The sequence below is a fragment of the Hordeum vulgare genome, chromosome 3H (assembly GCF_904849725.1).
Source record: "Hordeum vulgare subsp. vulgare chromosome 3H, MorexV3_pseudomolecules_assembly, whole genome shotgun sequence".
NCBI lineage: Eukaryota > Viridiplantae > Streptophyta > Magnoliopsida > Poales > Poaceae > Hordeum > Hordeum vulgare.
The window spans coordinates 72,293,368-72,315,799 of record NC_058520.1 but is presented as its reverse complement, the minus strand read 5'-3'; the positions used below and the strand labels follow the sequence as shown (position 1 = coordinate 72,315,799).

The 22,432-nt window shown below is 46.2% G+C and overlaps 1 protein-coding gene and 1 pseudogene across 4 annotated transcripts; one reads left to right on the top strand and one right to left on the bottom strand.

The window, feature by feature from the left end:
- The first annotated feature begins 204 nt into the window (after positions 1–204).
- LOC123441507 lies at positions 205–16,938 on the top strand (annotated as a pseudogene).
- On the bottom strand, positions 4,594–20,200 carry LOC123443015 (pentatricopeptide repeat-containing protein At2g29760, chloroplastic-like). 4 transcript variants are annotated; one of them, XM_045119227.1, is made up of 3 exons: positions 17,523–20,199; positions 17,204–17,351; positions 4,594–5,191 (listed from the first exon to the last, which is right to left on the bottom strand). In XM_045119227.1, the coding sequence occupies exon 1, from the start codon at positions 19,702–19,704 to the stop codon at positions 17,815–17,817; it is 1,890 nt and encodes a 629-aa protein (XP_044975162.1). In that variant the 5' UTR covers positions 19,705–20,199; the 3' UTR covers positions 4,594–5,191; positions 17,204–17,351; positions 17,523–17,814. The 4 variants fall into 4 exon arrangements, with proteins under 4 accessions (XP_044975162.1, XP_044975163.1, XP_044975165.1 ...); XM_045119228.1 differs by having other exon boundaries at positions 4,594–5,139; XM_045119230.1 differs by lacking the exon at positions 4,594–5,191 and having other exon boundaries at positions 17,043–17,351; positions 17,523–17,683; positions 17,779–20,200.
- Between the last annotated feature and the right edge of the window lie 2,232 nt (positions 20,201–22,432).

Sequence of the window (22,432 nt, the reverse complement as noted above, 5' to 3'; positions counted from 1 at the left end):
ACGTTGAGTTCCGCAACACAACCATCCAAAACTACCTTCGGGATGGTAGCCAGCAAGCATGCCATGGGCTTCGGTGAGCCTCTCGGTCCACCCATGTCAGAGTTCCTAGAAACCCAGGGTGCAGAGGTAGTCCTTGATGGCACTCCTAACAATCCCTTTGAGCATGTCATTGTGGTTGATAGCAATAGGAACAGGGGTAGCCCGATGGAGGAGGAGACCAGTGTCTTCACCAGCATAATTGAGGTCGTGAAGGTGATAGCAACCATCATAAGGGGGAGAAAGTCCCTCAACGTCCACCCTGACCTATACAACGCCATCATGGACCAATGTGGATTCAGCGATGAGGCTCTCATGGCTATTCTCATCCACCTGCTAGACAACAAGGCCCATGGTCTTGGGTTTGTTGCCATGGCACACGCTCTCATGGTGCTCTGGCTCATGAGCTGGTTCGACAAGCACTACTATCTTGTTGGTTACCGCGTGCATGATCCTTGACGGTCATGATGATGGCTACGACGATGACAATGACAATGTACATTTTGTGTACCTAGGGCTTGAAAACTATTTGATGGTCTGTATATTTTGTTGAGGTGTTATATACTAACCCCTTGATACGTATTCGACACATCTATAATTTTTGATTGTTTAATGTTATTATATTATAAATCTTGTATGTTTTATACACCAATTTATATCATTTGGGGGAACTAACCTATTAACCCAATGCCAAGTGCCAGTTGTTGTTATGCTTGCTTTTGGTTTTATAGAAAATCCATATCAAATGAAGTCCAAAAACAATAAAACTTTTTAATGATTTTTTTGGACCAAAACAGACTCTAGAAGCTTTGGAAGTTGTCCAGAAGCCGCACGAGGAGGAGACAAGGTAGGGGGCGTGCTCTGCCCCCCTTGATGCTCTGTTTTCCCTATTTCTGGCCAATACATTCGCATATATTCAAAAACCACCGGGGGAGCATCCGAAACCATTTTTCCTCCGCTACAGGCGTGTGTTCTTCTGTGATCCCATCTGGAGACGTTCTCCATACTCTACTGTAGGAGGAATCTATCATGGAGGCCGTCTTCATCAACCTTGTTACCTCCTTAATGATGTGTGAGTAGTTCCCACATGACCTATGGGTTCATAGGCATAACTAGATGGCTCCCTCTCCCCCTCCCTCCCCCTCCCTCCCTCTCTCCCTCCATCCCTACCTACCCCCCTCTCTCTCTCTCTCTCTCTCTTCGATTGATATTCAATATAATGATCTCTTTGGAGACCTATCGATATAATATTTGCGGTGTGTTTGTTGGGATCCGATAAATTGTGGGTTTATGATTCGACGAATAGTAGTAGATGCAGAATTTTTTCGGTATTCTTCTCATGGACGTAATGCCTATATAAATGATCAAGCCATGAATAACATCATAATTATTAGCTTTTCTATCAATTTTCCAACAGTAATTTGTTCATCCACCGTTGTTATCTTCATGAGAGAGATGCGTCTAGTAAAAGCTATGGCCCCCTAGTCCATTCACCTATTATATTTTCTAAAATTCTAAAAATATCCTTTCTGCAATTTATTTACTTTTATTTGGTTTTGCAATTTATATTTAACTATCCTTCAGTATCATAATTAATCTTTGCAAGTAACGAGCATAGTTTAAAAGACCGGACCGGACCGGCGAACGGACCGGAAAAAAGTATGTAAACCGTTCGGTTTTTGCATGAAGCGGAGATATAAAATCGGCGGTTCAACCAGAGACACACAAAAAAATAGAAAAATAACCCGCGTGAGAGGTAATTCAAACCCAGGATGCTAGATATAGGTGTGTAAGTTGCACCTTTGGTCCAATAACCATCTTGGCTAGCCAAATTCCTTGTCAAATTTAAGTGAATGATTGTATTTTACGTCTATTTAGTACAACACTAGTACACAAAATATATTATTTATGGTATGAAGAACCAGACATCAAACCGGTGAACCAACAGCCTGACTAGTAAAAACCTGAACCAGTGGCCTCGTCGGTTCGATCATCGGTTCGGTTTTTTAACCTATGGTAACGAGTACAAGGGGATTGATAACCCTCTTGACCGCGTTGGGTGCAAGTATTTATTTGTGTGTGTGCATGTACTCCCTCGGTTCCTTTTTAGTCCGCATAGAAGTTTTGTGTGAATGTATCAACATTCACAATGTCAAATCAATATTGTTAGATTCATTATGAAATGTAGTCTCATAGTATATATGTTTGGTTTTGTAGATGTTGATATTTTTTTAATATAATTCTGGTCAAACTTTGTAAAGTTTGAATTGAGGCAAATCTAATACACCGAGTCAAAAGGACCGAAGGAAGTACTGTCGACCGTTCGTTTGGGTGATCTCCTATTGCTTCGATAAATCTTGGTTCTTAACCGAGGAAAATACTTTGTGCTATGTACTACATAACCCTTCCTATTCAAGGAAATCCCAATGCCAATTATAAGTAGCTCCCCTCACGATGGTGGTGAATTTGCGGTGGTAGGATGACACCCTCTTTTGGATGTGATGGTAGGATGACACCATAGTAGTGCTAGGTTGAACTTGCTATGTCGTATGATCATGCATGCTTACAGATGCTCTCCTTCTCCATTGCTTGCTATTTGTGTGCTCCTTTTCTTGCTGCTTGTGTGCTCCATTGCTTGATGCTTCAACAATTTCTCTTGTTCACTTCTAGGACAAGTGGTATCGGTATTCATCGGGAGGGATCTAGGGGTTTACAGTTCACGGGAAGCATGCAATGAACAAGTTTCAGGGTACAAGCACAACGGCCATAGAGGTTTTAAGATTAGGCATGCGACAGAAGATGCTTACTCTAAATTTGTGTGAAAGCAGGTATGCAAGGTTGAAGTTGGCATGGGGGTGCCACACTTTAGGGTCAAGAACTTCATCATCGTCGTCTAGTTCGTCGTCGTTGTAGTATTGTGCATTGGTGTGAACGGTGTGATTGTGTGTAAGGGTAATCTCAACATGTAAGGTACAAAGTCAGCACACCTTGCAGCATGTGTGCAACCAAACACCATGTAGTTGCATGAGAGGAGACACTTCAAGAAACTAAACAACATGCCAAAATTGACCTCCTAATGCAGGCAGCTTCAATGGGGCAACCAAACGAGGTGTTAATGTTGTTTTTTACCATGTTTCCACTCAGCTAGGCCCAACTCACCAACACATGCAATGTAGGCAACTTCCCAAATGACAACCAAACATGTTGGCGTATAGTTTTGGGGTTCGAGAGCCATATCCAAATCTACCATCAACATGCACTCGCCCTGAATGTGTGGGAATGCCGGAGCATCTCTGGTGTGGGACTTTGGCGGTAGCACGGACCTTCATTGTCCCCATCAGGATCGTGCTCATTTGCATCGCCTTATTTGGGTCAACGAGTGGTAGAGGAAAAATGGGTAGACTTCCTTTGAGGTGCTTTCTCGAGTACCCAGTCGGAAGCTCCATGGTGAAACATCCTAATTCTGATCTTAATTGGTTGTACCTGACAATAATGGTGTTTTCGCATCATTTTCTTGTCGAATACATTACTTGGAGTTTGCTCACATTTGATCTTCGCGGTGAAAACCCATGATCTAACTTTTTTGTTGGATTTGACAACGGCGGCACGCCAACATCTTTCCTTTTTTTACAGGATAAAAGAGAGTTTTATTCAAAAATTATAGTTATGTTCATCAGGCATGAGTTCCTCGATACAAGGCCCCCCTTTGTGTAGCCAAATATTTGTGCTACTTTTAGTATAGCTATATCTTGCCAAACAATATGCTACTATATTTTGGTCTTTGTGAACTTTCTGAGGAATAAACTCCTGATCTATCAGTAAAGACTTGATCTTCAAAGACAAGCGTCCATATGCAGAGTGATCTAGTGAATCTCTGGAAAATATAGAAAGAGCCGTCGAAGAATCCGACTAGACAATTATAGGGAGGTCCGTGTACTGGATTGCCAGGGACACCCTTTGCATGAGTGTATGTATTTTCACTTCGAGAGCGGCATTGCAGTGAAACAAGAATTTGTAAGCTTCAAAAATGGCGCTCCCGTCATGTTTCCTTAGTATCATGCCTCGAGTCGTCGTGCCATCAAGCACCGAAAATGAACCGTCCACTGAGAGAGCTGTTTTGTTCTCTTACGGCGCTAGCCGAGACACTATAGGTTTAGCAGGCCTCTGTGTCGGCCTCTCCTCCTTAAAAACTAGCGACATCTTTCCCCGAAGAATCTCCATAGCCGTGTAGTTCTTAGCATTGTACAGGGCCGCCAACAGCTCTGTAGAAATTCTACAGAAATCTCAACCGGGATAATCTCCTTTCCATGGGAAACATCATTTCTAATTTGCTAAATTCTTCATATCAATACCATGCTGCGCCCAGTGTCCGAGCAGCTCGCAAGGACTAGGAGAAGCCAAACATTTGCTAAATTCTCCATATCAATATCATTTATAATGATGTGTGCCTACTTGGCATGGATCATCATTGTTCCTTTTTCTTTTTTATTTATTTTATCATTTTAAATGTTTTGGTTGTGTACATCTTTGAACTCTTGCATAGATTTTGACATCGTGTTGTTGTAGATGCGCATTGTATTTGGCCCTTCTTAGTATGAATACAAATATACAATCTGTTTACCAAAAAAGGCTCTAGAGACGATGCCTTAAAAAATAACTGTAGTCATAGCCTAAGGCCATAATTGACCAAATATCATGACTCCTGGTTCAAAAGTGGGGAGCAATTTCAAAGTTGAATCGTTCAAAAAAAATCAAAGTTGAATCCACCTTGGAATGCCTTTTTGCCCATGACCAAATATCATGACTACCAGCCATGTTTGAACCCTTTTCGGCAGTAAAACAGTCAACTTCACTTGTGTAAAATAACAGTTATTCTTTCAAAATCTCAATGACAAAATCCTCTGCTTTTCTCACGGTTTAGACCTCACAAGAAGCTCCATCCACATGGCTAAGCTGACTCCACAGCCTAATAACTGACGGGCAAGCACGCTTCACTCAGAAGTGGTAACCACCGGCCAAGTTGATGGCCTTGGTGCTTCTTCCAACACAGATGTCATCTTGCCTGTGTTCAACTTGACTGAATACGATCCACGACCAGCTTCCCTGCCGCAGCCACGACCTCACCATTCAAGTAGTCATTCAACTAGTACTCCCTCTGTAAACAAATACTCCCTCCGTCCCAAAATTCTTGTCTTAGATTTGTGTAGATATGAATGTATCTAGTCACGTTTTAATATTTTGATACATCCATTTCTAGACAAACCTAAGACAAGAATTTTGGGACGGAGGAAGTATAAGCGTGTTTAGATCATTAAAACAGTGATCTAGACGCTCTTATATTTCTTTACATAGGAAGTAGTATTTATATTTTATATCATTGGTGCTATACGAAAGATTGAACATTTATTACAGCAAATATATGATCAGACCACTGGTGGTATGCGAAAGATTGAGCATTTATAACAGCAAATATACGAAATAACTGAGAAATACAGCACAAAGCATTTTCCGCCAGGACAAGGTGCTATTTATACACCACGTTTACCATCCCATTGCATTGCTTCCAACAGATCGTGGCATGCTTCTTACCGGTAGTGTTGCTTCCTCCCAGTTTGACTGACTCCACCAACTTCGCTGACACAGCCAAATCAGCCATGTCCGGCAATGGCCAGAACGGCTGCGCGAGGGTGCACTTGGTGGGCAAAATTGACAAAAATGACCCCTGGGACGAAAGAACTCACGGATTGATCCCGTGGGGGAAATAATTCACCGCCCTGACCCTTTTGTGTGGCGCCCGACACCTAGGCGCCACACTGTACTGTGTGACGCCTAGGTGTTCGGCGCCACACCCCCGACCACGTGGCAGGGAGGGGGCCACCCCCCAGGCAGTGTGACGCCTAAGCCTCAGGCGTCACACATTGTAATGTGTGGCGCCTGACGCTTAGGCGCCACAGGTGGACTTATACAGCCACGGCCCAGCCCCCTCCCCACCCCCTCCCTCATTCAAACAGAAACTGCCACTGCGCCGGCGGCTGGCTCTCATCCCCTCCCTAATCCCCTCCCCCATCTCCTTCAGATATGAGGATTTCTTCCTTGGATTGATCCCCCAAGGTAATGTCCTCCCCCATCCCTTCCCTTTCCCATCCTTCTATCCAATATTATTATGTTTTGGTTGAGTAGATTGATTTTAGTAGATTGATTTGAGTAGGTTCTTAGGATTTGACTAGTTAGGATTTGGTTGAGTATATGAGTAGTTAGTAGTTAGTAGTAGTTAGTAGTAGTAGTAGGTATAGGAATTGCATTAGGTTTTGGTTTTGGTTGAGTATATGAATAGTGAGTAGTAGTAGTAGTTAGTAGTAGTACTTAGTATTAGTAGTAGTTAGTAGTAGTAGTAGTTAGTAGTAGTAGTAGGTATAGGAATTGCATTAGGTTTTGGTTTGTAGTTAGTAGCAGTAGTTAGTATTAGTAGTAGTTCATATGAGTATATGAGTCTTATTTGAATATGAGTATATGAGTAATTTTTTGTGATTTGTAGGATGGTGTGGCTTCTGAATGATGTTTATGACGTTGAACACCGGGCCTATTTCATGTCGGAGAAGAATATGGTAAGTAGAGAATGATTAGTAGATTAGTAATTTTTTGAAAATGTAATAAGCACTTGATATCTTCTTCTCCTATATGTTTGCAGGAGCTTACGCCCTTGAAGATCCGGTCTTATGGGGCATCCTCTGTAATGCATTACGATGAGCGGTACACCCCGTACATCGAGATGACGGGACTCCTTCCATTCGTGCAGCTTGTGAGTCGGTCAACTCCCAATCTGAACGCTGCGGCAGTCACAGCACTCATTGATCGTTGGAGGCCGGAGACACATAGTTTTCACCTCCGGACCGGAGAGATGACGGTTACTCTTCAAGATGTTTCCATGATCACCGCTCTTCCGATCGAGGGGAAGCCACTATGTATGAGCACTGATTCTGAGGGATGGCGGCATCAAATGGAGGCTCTTATTGGTATGTCGCCGCAGGAGCCGGAGGTAGAAGATGGAGGGAAGAAAGATAGAGTCCTTGCCGGCGCCACTTTCACTTGGATTGCCGCCAACTTTGGTCATTGTCCAGAGGACGCAGATGACGAGGTGATCCAGAGGTATGCTCGCGTCTACATGTGGTACGTCATCTCTAGGACTATCTTTGCGGACGGCACAGGCAAGAATGCTCCATGGATGTGGCTGAAGGCGTTGACTGTTTTCGACAACAAGTTCAGCTGGGGCTCGGCCGCACTGGCTTACTTGTATCGGCAGGTAATAAATTGTTAGTATTAAGTAATCTCTGTTATCTTTTTCTGCTAAACTGATGCATGTTTGTTGTTACTTGTAGTTGGACGATGCTTGTCGCAGGACGACAAAGGACGGTGGAGTTGGTGGTTGTATGCTCCTACTTTCAGTATGGAGCTGGGAACGCCTACCTGTTGGACGCCCTAAAAGCTCAAAGTGGAATACCTGGGATGACCACGGCAACCCTGTACGGCAACCTACATGGGCTTACAAGTGGGACTTGGTATCGGAGGTGGCAAGCGAAGTGAACCTATTGTACAAGCAATACACCAACGAGATGGATTCGCTTACCCCCGAGCAGGTAAGATGGTTTCAGAGTTGACTTCCAGCTTCTATGTTGTGAGTGAAATGAATTGTGGTATTCATCTTGTGTTGTAGGTTGAATGGGAGCCATATGGTGTCGGGACAAACTTTGGTGATGCACACACGTTCCAGCTGAATCCACTATGCGTGCAGGAAAGACATCTTTGCCTAATGCGCTGTCCCCTAATATGCAATTGGGCGGTTGAGTTTCATCTCCCGCATCGTGTGATGCGTCAATTTGGTTACTTTCAGCCACACCCGCCGGAGTGGGTGGACACGGACACACAGCTTCACAGGTAACAAAAAATAATTAGTGATTAGTTTTGTTCTTCGTGTTGAGCGAGCTACTGATGTGTTTTGTTCAAAGCAGGTTGGATAGGAGGAGGCAGCGAAAAATCAAGGATTGGCAGAAGCATCATAAGAGCTATGTCGTTATGTTCGAGCAAAGTGTGCAGGCAACTTCGAGCATACAACGAACCCAGTACCGCCAGCATTGTGCTCTTGCGTTCAGCAACTACCTAAGATGGTTTCAGGAGAGTACTCGTGTCGAGATTTGTCCGCCGGCTTACGAGGAGGACATATTGGAAGAACCCACTGAGTACGATGCACTTGCCCAAGGCGGTTACAGCAAGTTGATTCGCGAAGGGTACCAAACTTCCTTCGCCCCTGTCCTGAACTTTGTGGTAAGTTTGCTCCCCTATGAAAATTATGAATTCTAGTGGACCTATTCACTTGCACTTATTTGTTGTCATTGTCTTGTGATCATAGCGCAAAGAGGTCAAGAAACAAGCTGATGAGTCCGAAGATATTCTAGATAACACACCTGGAGGACAAAAGGGAGAATCTGCCCTTCGTCTATTCATAAAGGTGTTGTGCCATTATTATTATTTTGCCCACGAATGCAACATTATAGGTTACCTAATATATGTCATTTATATTTGAATCTTATAGGAACAGGGCAAGAAGTTACGGCGCCTATCCAACATTTTAGGTTGCCGTGACCCTGAATATGTTTCACCTTCGACATCCGGTTCATCCGAAAGAAATACTCTTGACGATTCAGCTTCTTCGGGCGCTCGTATGGATGATGGTGACATTACCTCGGCGGCTAATACCCAAAGAAATACTCAGGAGGATGATGTTGACACTCCTCAGGTATGACATAGCCATACAATTTGCACTTTCAACCTTCAGCTTTGAACCTTCAAATTTGAACTTTCAACCTTCATATGTATTAGGCTGCGGACGACATGACGTTGAAGGCTTTCCAACGCTCCGCTTACATGTTGAAGCCCAGGAAGGAATTTAAGCGCTACTCACCGGATGATTATGCGAAAGGAAAGAATCCGGTGGCCGGGGGCTCTCGTTTGTCAAGGATGAGAAGCATGGACGATGAGGTTGAGGATGACGATGACGATGAGTCGGATGACCCGGAGCAATTTGTGGTTGCGAGAAGGAAGAAGCTAGCATCCAAGAGGGGACGAGGCCCCAAGTGATTTGGAGTTGGTGTTGCACTTGTCGAGCTGAACTATTTACTTTTGTTGTGAACTATTTCGAGTTGTGAACCATTTAGTTGTTGTTGCACTTGTTGTGAACCATTTAGTTGTTGCCTATGATGATGATATCAATAATTGTTGCACTTGATGATTCCTTGGCTTTCACATATATGATTGCTGTTAAAATTGCTTTATTGTTGTCTAAATTGCTTTATTGCTGTCAAAAATGCTGTTTTTATGTCTAAATTCAGATTCCAGCAAGTTTTCACATGTGTGGCGCCTAAGCCATTGTTGTCTAAATTGCTTTATTGCTGTCAAAAATGTTGTTTTATGTCTAAATTCAGATTCCAGCAAGTTTTCACATGTGTGGCGCCTAAGGCTTAGGCGCCACACATGTGAGGTGTGGCGCCTTAGGCTTAGGCGCCACACATGTGAAATAGACTGGGGAGGGGGTGGGGAGGGGGCTGGGCCGTGGCTGTATAAGTCCATGTGTGGCGCCTAAGCGTCAGGCGCCACACATTACAATGTGTGACGCCTGAGGCTTAGGCGTCACACTGCCTGGGGGGTGGCCCCCTCCCTGCCACGTGGTCGGGGGTGTGGCGCCGAACACCTAGGCGTCACACAGTACAGTGTGGCGCCTAGGTGTCGGGCGCCACACAAAAGGGTCAGGGCGGTGAATTATTTTTCCCGCGGGGTCAATCCGTGAGTTCTTTCGCCCCAGGGGTCATTTTTGTCAATTTTGCCCACTTGGTGCTGGTCCTGATGATGGCGCAGGGTCACATCATTCCCATGACCCACATGGTACCCCTGCTGGCCGAGCACGGCGCGCAGGTCACCTTCATCATCACACCAGTGAACGCATTGTGACAGCCCGATGCCGATGTTCCAGAAGATTCCCCTCTCTTTCCGTTTTCGTCGGGTGTCAATTTTTTTTTGTCGCATCATCATCGCATCATGCACATCATCTGCATTGCATCGGCAGCTCCGTTGTCGCCAGTTTTTAAAACTTGCATCCGTTAGTAGTTGCCGGTTCTCGACGTTGTCCGTTCTGAGTCCGACCACACTCGCACGCGCCCGCGGCACCGTCGAAACCCTGTTTTAAAAGTGTGTATAAAAGTTTCTCTGATCGGGGTGAAACTTGGCATGCGGTCGTGATTAGCTAAAGCTAGGCCGCCTGTCGAATTTCGTCGCGATCGGAGTCCTTCTGGTACCCGAACGGTCGACCGTAGTGGCACCGTATTCGGTCTACCGTCGGACGTCTGTCGGTGTTTAAAAACTCGTCGCCGCGCCGCCCGTTTTCCCTCTAGCCTCCGGTAAACCCCTCTTCTCAGCCACTCGTCCGTCCCGCATTCGGAATTACTCGAATCCGACCCCGCAGTTGGATCCGGAACGCGATTCCGGTTAACCTAGCCCCCTTTTCTCTATAAATACCCCCCCCCCCTCATAATTTTTAGACAGCCCCTCTTCCCTGCCTCGAAAACCGTGCCAACCCCCGAAACCCTAATCCTCCCGCAACCTCCTCCCAGCTCCTCCTCGCGCCCCGGGCCCGCGAGCCCACGGCTGGCCCGCCGGGCCCGAAACCGCCGCCGCCGCCTCCCGTGCTCCCGTGCCCCCCCCCGCGCAGCCCGAGCCTCTCCTCCCGAGGCAGCAACCTCGCTGCCAGCCCCGCTCTCGAGCGCCGCCGCCGCCAGATCGGGACCCCGCCTCGACCGCTCCGCCGCGGGATCTGCGCCGCCCTTGCCGGAGCTCCGCCGCCAGCCGCAGCAAGCAACAGCTCCTCGCCCCGGCTGTGAGCCGCTGTTCCGCTTTCCCCCGCATCCCTCGGGCCCCTGTCGAGTCAGCCGTTGAGCCGCAGCCCGTCGGTCGGATCTACCGTGCCCGCCGGTTCCCCGCCGCTCCGCCGCCCTCGCTCGGCATCCCTCGCCGCAGCGCCTGGTGCCAACCGCCGCCTCCCGTCGGTCCCGATCTGGACAAGGGGACGAGCCCCGTGCGCCAGCGCCCGTGGCCGCGTCGACCGCCGCATGGGCCCTCGCCCAGGCCGGCCCAACGCGCCTCCTGCTCGGCCCAAGGAGCGCCCTCGGCCCACTGCCTCCTTGCCCCCAGGCCAGCTAAGGTGAGCCTCTGCCCCTATCCCGCGCCCGTAGCGCATTATAATATGTTGTGCCTCTGCCCTATTCGGCCTGTTAGTAGTTTAGGCCCGTTAGTTTTAATTTTTTTTAGGAATTCGGTTTAGTTAATTTCAGGATTTAGACGTATATTCAAACGCCCGTAGTTTAATAACCGTCTGTCGGATCGGAGCGAGTAGTATATGGTTTTCATGTAGTTTCTCGCGTAGAATCCGTTTTTCCAACGTGCATAATTGTTTGACGTCGTTTGGCGTGCCGTATGCATAGAAACACATGCTGTCCTAATATGTTTTGCCCGTAGTTTATTTTTCGCGCGTGTCCGGTTTGCCCGAATGCCTTAGATAAAATGCCTATGTTTTAGGAACTATTTTTCCATGTATTTTAGAGCGGTCATTGGTATTTTTTGCGCGTAGGGATTTGCCGCTAGATAATTTTCCGTGTCTAGGCCATTATCTCGCATTTATGTGTGACAATATTTTTGTGTTGCAACCCCACATATTTTATATGTTTTCGGGGTAGAAAAATTCATGGGATTTTTCTGTGCAATTAGTTTTAGCTTTTGAGTAAGTTAGTTCGCGAGATATTTTGCCATGTTGCCATTTTGTTTAATTCGTAGGATTTAATCCGTTCTTCGTTTGACGGAGTTGTCAACTAGGGAGTTGTTCGTGGGTGTTTAGACTAGCCCCTGGTATTTTTAGTTGCAATAGAAATGCATCTTTAGATGTAGTTTGCTTGCTCTCAAGTTGCTAGAAATAGTGCTGATTTGGAGGAGCTGAAATATTTCTAAGTCTGGAATCTGTTATATTTTGTTGCTGTTTTGTTTTGCTTCTATCTTGTGATCTGTAGCTCTTTTGAGGTTGGTCCAATGAAGTTAGTTGTTAACCTTGTGTTTCTCTAGCATGCTGTGAATTTTCATGCCATTTGGAGACCTGTAGCTTATGATTTTGCTGCTGTCAATATGGCTTCAGATCGAAAACTGCACTTTCATGAGGTGTAATTTTCACCAAGTCTGAAATAGTGTGTGAGATGTCATTTTGTGTCTTCTTTCCCTAGTGATCCATCATGTCATGCTAGTTGTTGTTAGTTGTTTGTAGTAGTGCTTCTTGCCCTCTTTCGAGTCATGCCTTGCTTGAGTTTATCGGAGTTGTGTAGCCCGTAGTTGTGGGGCGTAGAAAATGCTATGTGGCTGATTTTGACAGATTGTAGTCATTTCTTGTTTTGCTCGTAGTTTTTGAACCGTAGCTCCGATTTGATCGTGTCCTACATGAAACTTGCTTAGAATCTCATTTAGTTTCATTTTCTCTTGCTGTTTGTATGTTTTGAAGTGCTCGTGACCGTCGTTGCACACATTTTGCATTCATGCCATCATATCTTCCGGTGTCCGTATCTTTTGATCCGTAGCTCCGTTGGAGATGTTCTTTATGTGTAGGTTGCTTGAAACGACGAGTAGAATCACGTGAACCTATTTGTTTTGCTGTTTAACAACCAACTAAATGTGTTAGTTCAGATCTGGACAAAATTGTAAGTTAACATGTGAGGTCGTTTCGGAGGTGCTATATGTCATTTTCGACCTCATTTAAAATGCCTAGATAGGTAGATTACTTGCGCTTCACCTCTTGCCATGTTTAACCACATTTAATATTGACGTGTACCTAATCGAGATAGAACTAAATAATCCGTATGTGGAGTTTCGTCAATATGCAATACGTTGCATATTGAACTTCACTTAATGTGTAGTGTTTGATTGTGTGAATTGTCATGCCGTGTCTTGCTTGTATTCAGCCTGTTCATGCATCATATGTGCGTGCATCGTGTGGTGAATCTCGTGTGTTGATTCTTGTTTCCGGTTTGCTTCGTCTCGATAGAGTTCCGCAAGCGTGTCGGATTGTGAGGACTCGTTCGACTACGTCGGTTCGTCTGCTTCACGGAGTCATTCTTCTTCCAAGCGGGATCTCAGGCAAGATGACCATTTCTCCAGATACCATTACTATCATTGCCATGCTAGTTTTATCGTTTCTGTCGTTATGTCTCGTTGCCTACCACATGTTAAATATTAGTCGCTCAACAATGCCATGAAACTTTCAACCTGTTCAACCTAGCAAACCACTGATTGGCTATGTTACTGCTTGCTTAACCCTGTTGATAGCGTTGCTAGTTGCAGGTGCAGATGCTTCCATGTGAAAGCATGGGTTCCTTGTTATATCACCATATTAAATGCTATTTAATTTAATGCACCTATATACTTGGTAAAAGGTGGAAGGCTCGGCCTTTCTAGCCTGGTGTTTTGTTCCACCTTTGCCCCCTTAGTTTCCGACTACCGGTGTTAGGTTTCATAAATGAGCGCTCCTAACACGATCGGGGTTGTTATGGGGACCCCCTTGATAATTCGTTTTAGATTAAGACTAGTCTGGCAAGGCCCAACTTTGGTACTACATTTGCCTAATAACCTAATAATAATGCATAGGGACCCGTCGGCAGCCGCGAACTAATTTAATCAACCCCCGGGCCAGTGCTCCTCATGAGTGTTGGTCCCACCTGAGCGATGTCCGGCGCCCCTCTGGTTACCCGGAGGTTTAGCGATCCCGACGTCTAGCTCATCCGTCGTGTCCTGAGAACGAGGTACGCGACTCCTATCGGGATCGTCGACACGTCGGGCGGCCTTGCTGGATTAGTTTTACCTTTGACAGAATATCTTGTGCATCGGGATTCCGGTGATGCTTTGGGTAATCTCAGAGTTGAGGTTTTGCACTAAAGAATCCGACGAGATCGCGAGCTTCGTGATTGAGGATTTCTATGCGGCTTGTGGTAATTTGTGATGGACTAGTTGGAGCACCCCTGCAGGGTTAAATCTTTCGGAAAGCCGTGTCTGCGGTTATGTGGCAACGTGGAAACTTTGTTTAACACTGGTTCTAGATAACTTGAAGTTAACTTAATTAAAAAAATATGCCAACTGTGTGCGTAATCGTGACTGTCTCTTTCGTGAGTTTCTTCTCCGATCGAGGACACGGTGTGGTTATGTCTGGCGTAGGTAGGTGTTCAGGATCATTCATTTGATCATCAGTAGTTCACGTCCGTTATGCGTAGATCTTCCCCTCTTATTTCTTGTACTCGTAAGTTAAGCACCAAATATATGCTTAGCCGCTGCTGCAACCTCACCACTTAACCATACCTCACCCATTAAGCTTTGCTAGTCTTGATACCTTTGAAAATGAGATTGCTGAGTCCCCTGTGGCTCACATATTATTACAACACCAGTTGCAGGTACAGGTAAAGGTTACTTGAGCGAGCGCGTTGATTGTACATTTGGAGTTGATTCTTCTTCTTCTTCATCGATCTAGGATGGGTTCCAGGCCGGCAGCCTGGGATAGCAAGGATGGACGTCGTATCATTTTCTCTTTTGTTTTCGTCCGTAGTCGGACCCTGCTCTTCTTCATGATGTTTATGTAATGTACTGTTGTGACTCTGATGTAGCTTGTGGCGAGTGTAAGCCAACTCTCCTTATATATCTCTTCTTTTCAGTACATGTACTTGTAACGATATCCATTCTTGCGACACGATGAGATGCGCTTCTATCCCTGACGAGGCCTTCGTGCCAAATTGAGGATAGGGTCGCATCTTGGGCGTGACACGCATCCAGGCTGGCGAGCTTCGCCGCCCACGTGGAGGAGACAGGCCTGGCGGTTCGGCTCGTGGTGCTCCATTTCCCGGCAGCCGAGTTTGGCCTACCGGAAGGGTGCGAGAACGTCGACATGATCCAATCCAAGGATCTACTATTGAACTTCTTCGAGGCATAAGCCGTGCTTCGGGAGCCGCTCAAGGCGCACCTCTGTGAGCAGCAACAGTCGCCTCCGAGCTGCATCATATCTGACACGATGCATTAATGGACCGGTGATGTCGGAAGAGAGCTTGGTATTCCGAGGCTCGCCTTTTGTGGCTTCCGTGGCTTCTCGTCCCTTGTCAGGTACAATCATAAGAGGGAAATCCCGTGAGTAGTTAATTTTGTACTGGGCAAATTAACTGCTATTACCATCTTTAGTTTTGCAAGATCAATTGCAGTTTGTTGACGTTTAAGCCGGCAGTTTTATGCGATTTTAACAATTATTACCATCTTGCAGTTACATCATTTGCCGCGACAACTTATTGAAACACGTCACAGATGAGAATGAGCTCATTACGATCCCGGGGTTCCCTACACCACTGGAGTTGGCAAAGGCTAAATGCCCTGCAAGCATTCCCGTTCCAGGTATGGAGCAAACTCGTGAGAAGATCTATCAGGAGGAGCTGAGATGCGATGGTGTGGCCCTTAACAGCTTCAAAGAGCTAGAGACATTCCATATCGAATCCTTTGAGCAGATGACAAGGAAGAAAGTATGGACGGTTGGGCCAATGTGCCTCTGCCACCAAAACATCAACACAATGGCCCCAAGAGGAAACAACGCGTCAATAGATGAGGCAGAGTGCTTGCAATGGCTTCACTCCATGAAGCCCGACTCAGTGATCTTTGTCAGCTTTCGCCTGCACTGCACCTCACCAACTTACTGAGCTCGGCCTGGGACTTGAAGCCTCCAAGAAACCATTCATTTGGGTGATCAAAGCGGGAGATAAGTTTCCAGAAGTTGAGGAATGGCTCTCAGATGGCTTCGAGGAACGCGTCAAAGAGAGAGGCATCATCATAAGGGGTTGGGCACCACAGGTGATGATCCTGTGGCACCAAGCCATTGGAGGATTCATGACATATTGTGGGTGGAACTCAACAATAGAGAGCATCTGTGCAGGCGTGCCCATGATCACATGGCCACACTTCGCGGACCAGTTTTCAAATGAGAAGTTGGTGGTGGATGTGCTGAACATTGGCGTGGAGGTTGGAGTGGAAAGAGTTACACGGTGGGGACATGAACACAAAGAGGCTATGGTGAAAAGAAATGATGTGGAGAGAGCAGTGTACGCCCTGATGGATGAGGGGAAAGCTGAAGAGCAGTTCCGGGTGAGAGCAAAAGACTGCTATTAATGCAAGGAGGGCTTTCAATGAGGAAGGTTCTTCATATAACAAACATAAAGCTACTGATTCAAGAAATGGGAAACAAGACGAATGCATGTGGTTGATGCAGATGGTGTAAACTTAATAAAGAAACTTATTTTCCAAATAACCAATAACTTGTATCAGGGTCCCTGGTGGTGGTCAAATTGTTTAGGGATTAGACATGGTCCAAATGAGTTGACAGCAATATCGATTATCCATACTGTTACACAGGTTTCATGGCAGTCAACATAATGTTACACACAGTCTGATTTTCGGGATGTTATGTTCTCCCTTCCTTTTGTTTCCCACTTGCTCATCAGAGTTAATAAGAGTTGGAAAAGGAGAAAAAGTAAAATTAAATGTATGCACACAATCAAAACTGACATTGAAAGCAAGAGGTAATTTGAGGTGAATAATCGAAAGGAAAGACGGAACTAGAACCAGCACAGAGTGCATAAGAAATTAGAAACTTATTTTAACTGAGTAGTGTAGCGAACATCAAGTTTCAAGGATCTCTCCCATCCTAAAAAATGGTTTGAGGAGGGCCAAACTCAAGATTAATGAGGAAATCAATTACTTCAGGTGTCACATTCCTGCTAAATATGCACTTTAACCTTCTAAATATATTTTTCGCATAAAAGTATGTATTTATCTAACAACTGTTGGCACAAAGAGGTGTGAATAACTTATACCATGGTATAAATAAAGGTGTCTAAATAGAGTGGCTGTTCCAAAAAATGTTTCGAGATTTACTGAGCAACTATGTACAAGCATGAAATATTCTACAATCAAAGCAGGTCAATGTTTTTAGTTCATTACAAATTCAACTACCAACTAGGCAACAGGATTGAACATATGAAAGCTGCAGATTGGTGGAAATAGAACGAACCTGGTTTCACTACACACCTAACAGTAAAACTTCAGCAGACACCCAGATTTGCTAACAAGTGAATGGCAGAACGCTATTGCACCATGACCATCAGCTTCAGGCCAGAAGTTAGGTATTGTTACTGAAAGAATTTCCCCACTGAAACTTTCTGCAGAGCCAGTGAATCATGTAATTCAGACTTCAGAGCTAATGAAATGTAAATTGAACTGGAACCTCTCTCAAATAACAGTCTAAGAACAACAAATTATTCAGAGGAGCAGAGCAAAACTTACTAGTATCTATCCAGTAAAAAGAATATAACAATATAACAATAACTCACCTTTCTTTTAATAGAAGTTGTGCCAAACTGTCAATATAACAATCATCATTCAGCAACAGAGAAGATTAGACCAAGATGTTTGGGTGATGATCCCAAATGAGAACTTAACATGTACGGCTTCCATTGTTGTGTGAATATTGTCTTAATTGACACTTCATCCTCTGAAGTACAGATTTGCAGCCAGTCAATCATTTGAAATGACAAATGCTTGTTGATCATTGAGTGATCACTCAGACTTTAGGACAACTGATATTACCTTGTTTTACATCATCGGTGCATGATGATTGGTGAGTTACCAATATTCCTTACAAGAGCAGAGTCCATGTCTAAAATGATGGAAGCGTGTCCTGTCCCTCACAACAACCTCTCGCATATACAAATTGGTGATCAATTTAATTGCATTGTGGCAGTCCAAACACATCCTCAAGTTTTTCACTATCCTTATTGTCATGCTGGATTCTGATACGAGTAATGCAAATGCGACAGCCAACTTTTCGCTGTGCCAATACAGAACTTTCTGTTTTTCCTCTTCTGTGACTTGAACAAAGACCTCAGTTACATCAGGTACATACCCAGCATTCTTTAAATCCGTGAGTACCTTGTCCAATTTAGAATAGATTTCTTTGCTCATCGGATGAGATCTATCGCCAGCTACAAATTCGTGAATTGTGCCATTCATTTCAATAAGACTGCAGCCAGGCTCTTTCTTGATTCCTTTCTCCATCATTACCTGCCTAAGCCACCGGACATCTCCCCATCTATTAGATTTTGCATACAGATTGGACAAAAGGACGTAAGCCATGCTGTTCTCTGGATCCAACTCAAGGAGACGTTCTGCTGCCAATTCACCTATCTCTGAGTTACCATGGACCCTACAAGCTGCCAGCAGGGTCCCCCAAATTGCAGAGCTGGGTTTCATGGGCATTTTACCTATTGTCTCCAAAGCTTCTCTTAGTTTCCCAGCTCGGCCAAGGAGGTCGATTATGCATCCATAATGCAGCACATTCGGAGCAATGCTGTAGGTCCCAGTCATGCTGAGAAAGAAGTCTCGTCCTTCGTCAACCAAGCCAGCATGAGTACAGGCAGTGAGGACGCCAATGAAGGTCACCTCGTCTGGAGCTTCAAACGTCCTAAGCATCCTGTCAAACATATGGATAGCCTCCTCACCATGGCCATTCACTGCAAGACCAAGTATAACAGCGGTCCAAGTAAATTTATCTCTACTGTGCATCTCATTGAACACGTCCAATGCCCTCTTGATACTCCCACACTTTGAATACATGTCTATGAGCGCATTCCCGACAAAAGTATCCATCTTGATCCCATGTCTATTCATGTAGATTCTAGCCCATTCCCCTGTCTCTAAAGCACCAAGCTGCGCGCACGCCGTGACTATGCTGACCATGGTGAACTCGTCTGCCTTCACCTTGCTAAACTGCATCTCACGAAACATCTCCAGTGCCTCTCGGAACTGACCAGTTTGTACATAACCATCAATCATTGCGGTCCATGAGACCGTGTCCCTCTCAGGCATACCATCAAACACTGCTCTGGCCCGATTAACCTGGCGTAGTCTTACAAACCCAGAGATTACCGACGTCCAGGACACGATATTCCTCACTTGCATGCCCTCAAACAAATCCCAAGCTGCTTCCATCTGGCCACACTCTGCGTACATATCAACGAGCGCATTCTCCACCTTGAGGTCAGGCAGCACCCCACTCTCAATGATGCGCTTGTGCAGCTGCATTCCGAGCAGGACGTCGTTGCCTTTGCCACATGCTGACAGCACCGTGATGTAGGTGACCGGAGTGGCCACAACGCCAGCTCTCGCCATATCCAGGAAAGAGCAGCATGACAGCCTGAACTGCCTGCTTCTCTTGTGACCGGACATAAGCGCATTCCACACAACGGGCGTGCCCCCACCTCTGGCGGGCTGCACATCCAGCAGAGCACGCGCAGTCATGCCGTCGCCCCTGGCCGCGTACATGAGTACCAGCGAGCTAGCCACGTGGGCGTTGAGCTCCAGCCCAAACTTAACAACATGCGCGTGGACAGAGTGTCCGACGGACGGCGGCACAGCGCCCCGCTCCGCAGCCATCGCCTTGAGCAACGGCGGGAACGTGTACGCATCAGGCCTGGCTCCGCGTGCCAGCATGCCCACGTACACCCGCAAGGGCATCCTCGGCAATGGCAACCGAACCACCACCGTGAGGCGCCCCGGCTGGGAATTCCGTCGAACAGTCCGCGGGCGCAGAGCAATGCGCGTGCGTGCCGGCCTTCCCCGCGCACTCCTCGCCGCGGGCAGATTGATATACCGCGGCAGGGAAAGAAAGGATCAGCCCACGAGATGGACTGCACTGAGGGTTGGCGCTGCGCACGTCTGGTCTTCTACAAACGACAGCGGCAGCAGACTAGAAGACACGGGCGAGCGAGGAGGTCCCGGCGCATCGCGGCTGCGGGACAGCGGGAGCGGTGGAGCAAGAGTGGGGTCTATCGCTGGACGTGCTCACGTGCTCCGGCGAGCAGGGTCGGCAACCGACAGCAGCGGTGGCCTTCCGGCCGCGGGATAGCGGGGAACGAAGACTTCGCTGGCCTTCCGCTCTGTTTTTCTTTTTCGTTTTCTTTAGAGGCTGTTTGGAATCGGTGTAAAATTTGTGTGGCCACCAATATTTAGCTTAAACTTGAATTAAATCTCAATGAACACAAAAAAATGTTTAGAATCATTCGGTTGATTTCTCTTTTTTGTAAACCTCCTTCACAACAAGGTCATGTGTCACACATGCCCACTCATACCCACACAGCTTCACCTTATCTTTTAGACGAAGGATCTCGTCTTCCGTGAAACGCTTATCTCCATCCTCATCTCGTTTATGTCCCATCTCTCCTCCCTCTCTCACCCGAGAATCTCGTCCAACCCACCGTTGGGGCCAATGCCGTCGGTGTCAACAGAATGAAAGATCCACCGCAGGCGTCGCTGCTATAAGGGGGGGACGAAGGCGACGCTGCAAGCTAGACCACACCGTCGATGCTGCAGTACAACACGCCGGAGGGCGGTGGAGCTACTATTGCAATGGGGCATCTCTTCTCAACTCCGTCTACAATGGGCCTTCATCACACCGCCGGTGCTAGCATGAGCGTCGGCCATACATTGCATTGGAGCTTCACCGGAGTTGTCGTCATGCGTTGGAGGTTCGTCGGAGTTGCATTGGAGCATCATCGGAGCCGTCAGTTCTGCTTTGGAGCTCTGACGGAGTTGCATTGGAGCTTCACCAAAGTCGTCGAAGTTGCATTGGAGCTTCGCCGAACACCGTCGATGCTGCGTTGAAGCTTCGCCGGACACCGGCGATGCATCATGAGAGCTGCAGTGGAGCTTTTGCTGGGGTGCAGCAGCGCTGCATCGATGCAGTCTCATGCTTACTACTGTCAGCAGGGCGTTGCAAGTGATCCAAGGGTCGGTAGGGCGCTGATCTAACGGTTGCCTAGCCGAATGATTTCTCTAAAAAATCATCCGGTTGATTCATAGCACGTCCCAAAGACAATACATCCATTTCAAACTTGGTCTTCGGTTTTAGTGAGATGTCAATTTTATAGATGTGCGCATGATTTCGTAGATATCCAACTCGCATGAATATAATATGTGTATTAGGAATCCATCTGGTTTTGCAACAAAGATATGTTGCACAAACCTTTGTAGAAGGGTCATGTTGTGAAATATTTTTACAACAAAGATCATTGTTACAGAAATTTTTGTGAAACATTTTACAACAAAGGCCATGTTGTTATTTCTTTTACAACAAAGAACATGTTATAGAAAAGTATTTACCGCATGTGACATAGATGGTTACAATGAATGAACAAGAAGACAACAACAAAGCGATAAAGTTGCAACCTAATATTACACATAGCCGTCGTACAAGGAGATGGATGCTTGCGACTGATTGAAGGAAAGTGTTTTCTCAAAAGATAATAGAAATATTATGAAAATGTATGCGTCAGAAATTTGTAGTTCTTTTTTTAAAAGTTCATTTTATGATCCCTTGACATGACAAACAATATTGTCAAACAAGCTTAAGGTAATTGAAAGAGCTTAAGATCGAAGAGGTCAATGCCCGATCACAAATAGCTAAACAACACTAGCACAAAAAGTGGCACGTACTTTGAAGCAACTTTAGAAGATCTTCTATATACATGTGGCCCATAAAATAACCATCGATATATGGTACCGGAACGAGAAAAATTCCACCCGCCCCACATTTTGTTTTTTACAACGAGCTCTAAAAATTGGCGTGCGGCCCTCAAATGTTCTGTTTTCCTTTCCTTTTGGGGTTCCCTTTATCTGACGCGCGTCTTGGCGGGAGAGAAATTCCTGCGCACACACGCCGCTCTGCCCTCGCCCCGCCTCAAATCTTTGGCGATTTTTGCTTCCTCTGACAACCTCCGACACCCCGCGCCATGGAGAGCTTTGACCGTCCTCGCCCGCGTCTTCTCCACCAAGATTAGAGCTAGGGGGTTCCCCTTTCTTGCCGCGGGCGGGCATCAGCCCCCTTCGCCATGGATCTAGATAGCTTCGTGGGATGTCGCTTTGCCGGCGGATTCGGCTGCTCCGACCATGGTTGAGCAGCCGCTGTCCATGCAAGCCGTAGAGGGGTACGGTGTTGGGTAACGTAGCAAAAATTCAAAATTTTCCTACGCCATACATAGATCTTCCTATGGAGAAACCAGCAACGAGAGAGGGGTGAGAGCATCTTCGTACCTTTGAAGATCGCTAAGCGAAAGTGTTGATAGAACGCGGTTGATGGAGTCGTACTCGCTGTGATTCAGATCACGGTGTGATTCCGATCTAGTGCCGAAACACGACACCTCCGCGTTCAACACACATGCAGTCCGGTGTCGTCTCCCGCACCTTG

Coding starts and splice junctions, on each gene's coding strand:
- LOC123443015 (XM_045119230.1), bottom strand. CDS start 19,704: ATGCCCTTGCGGGTGTACGTGGGCATGCTGGCACGCGGAGCCAGGCCT.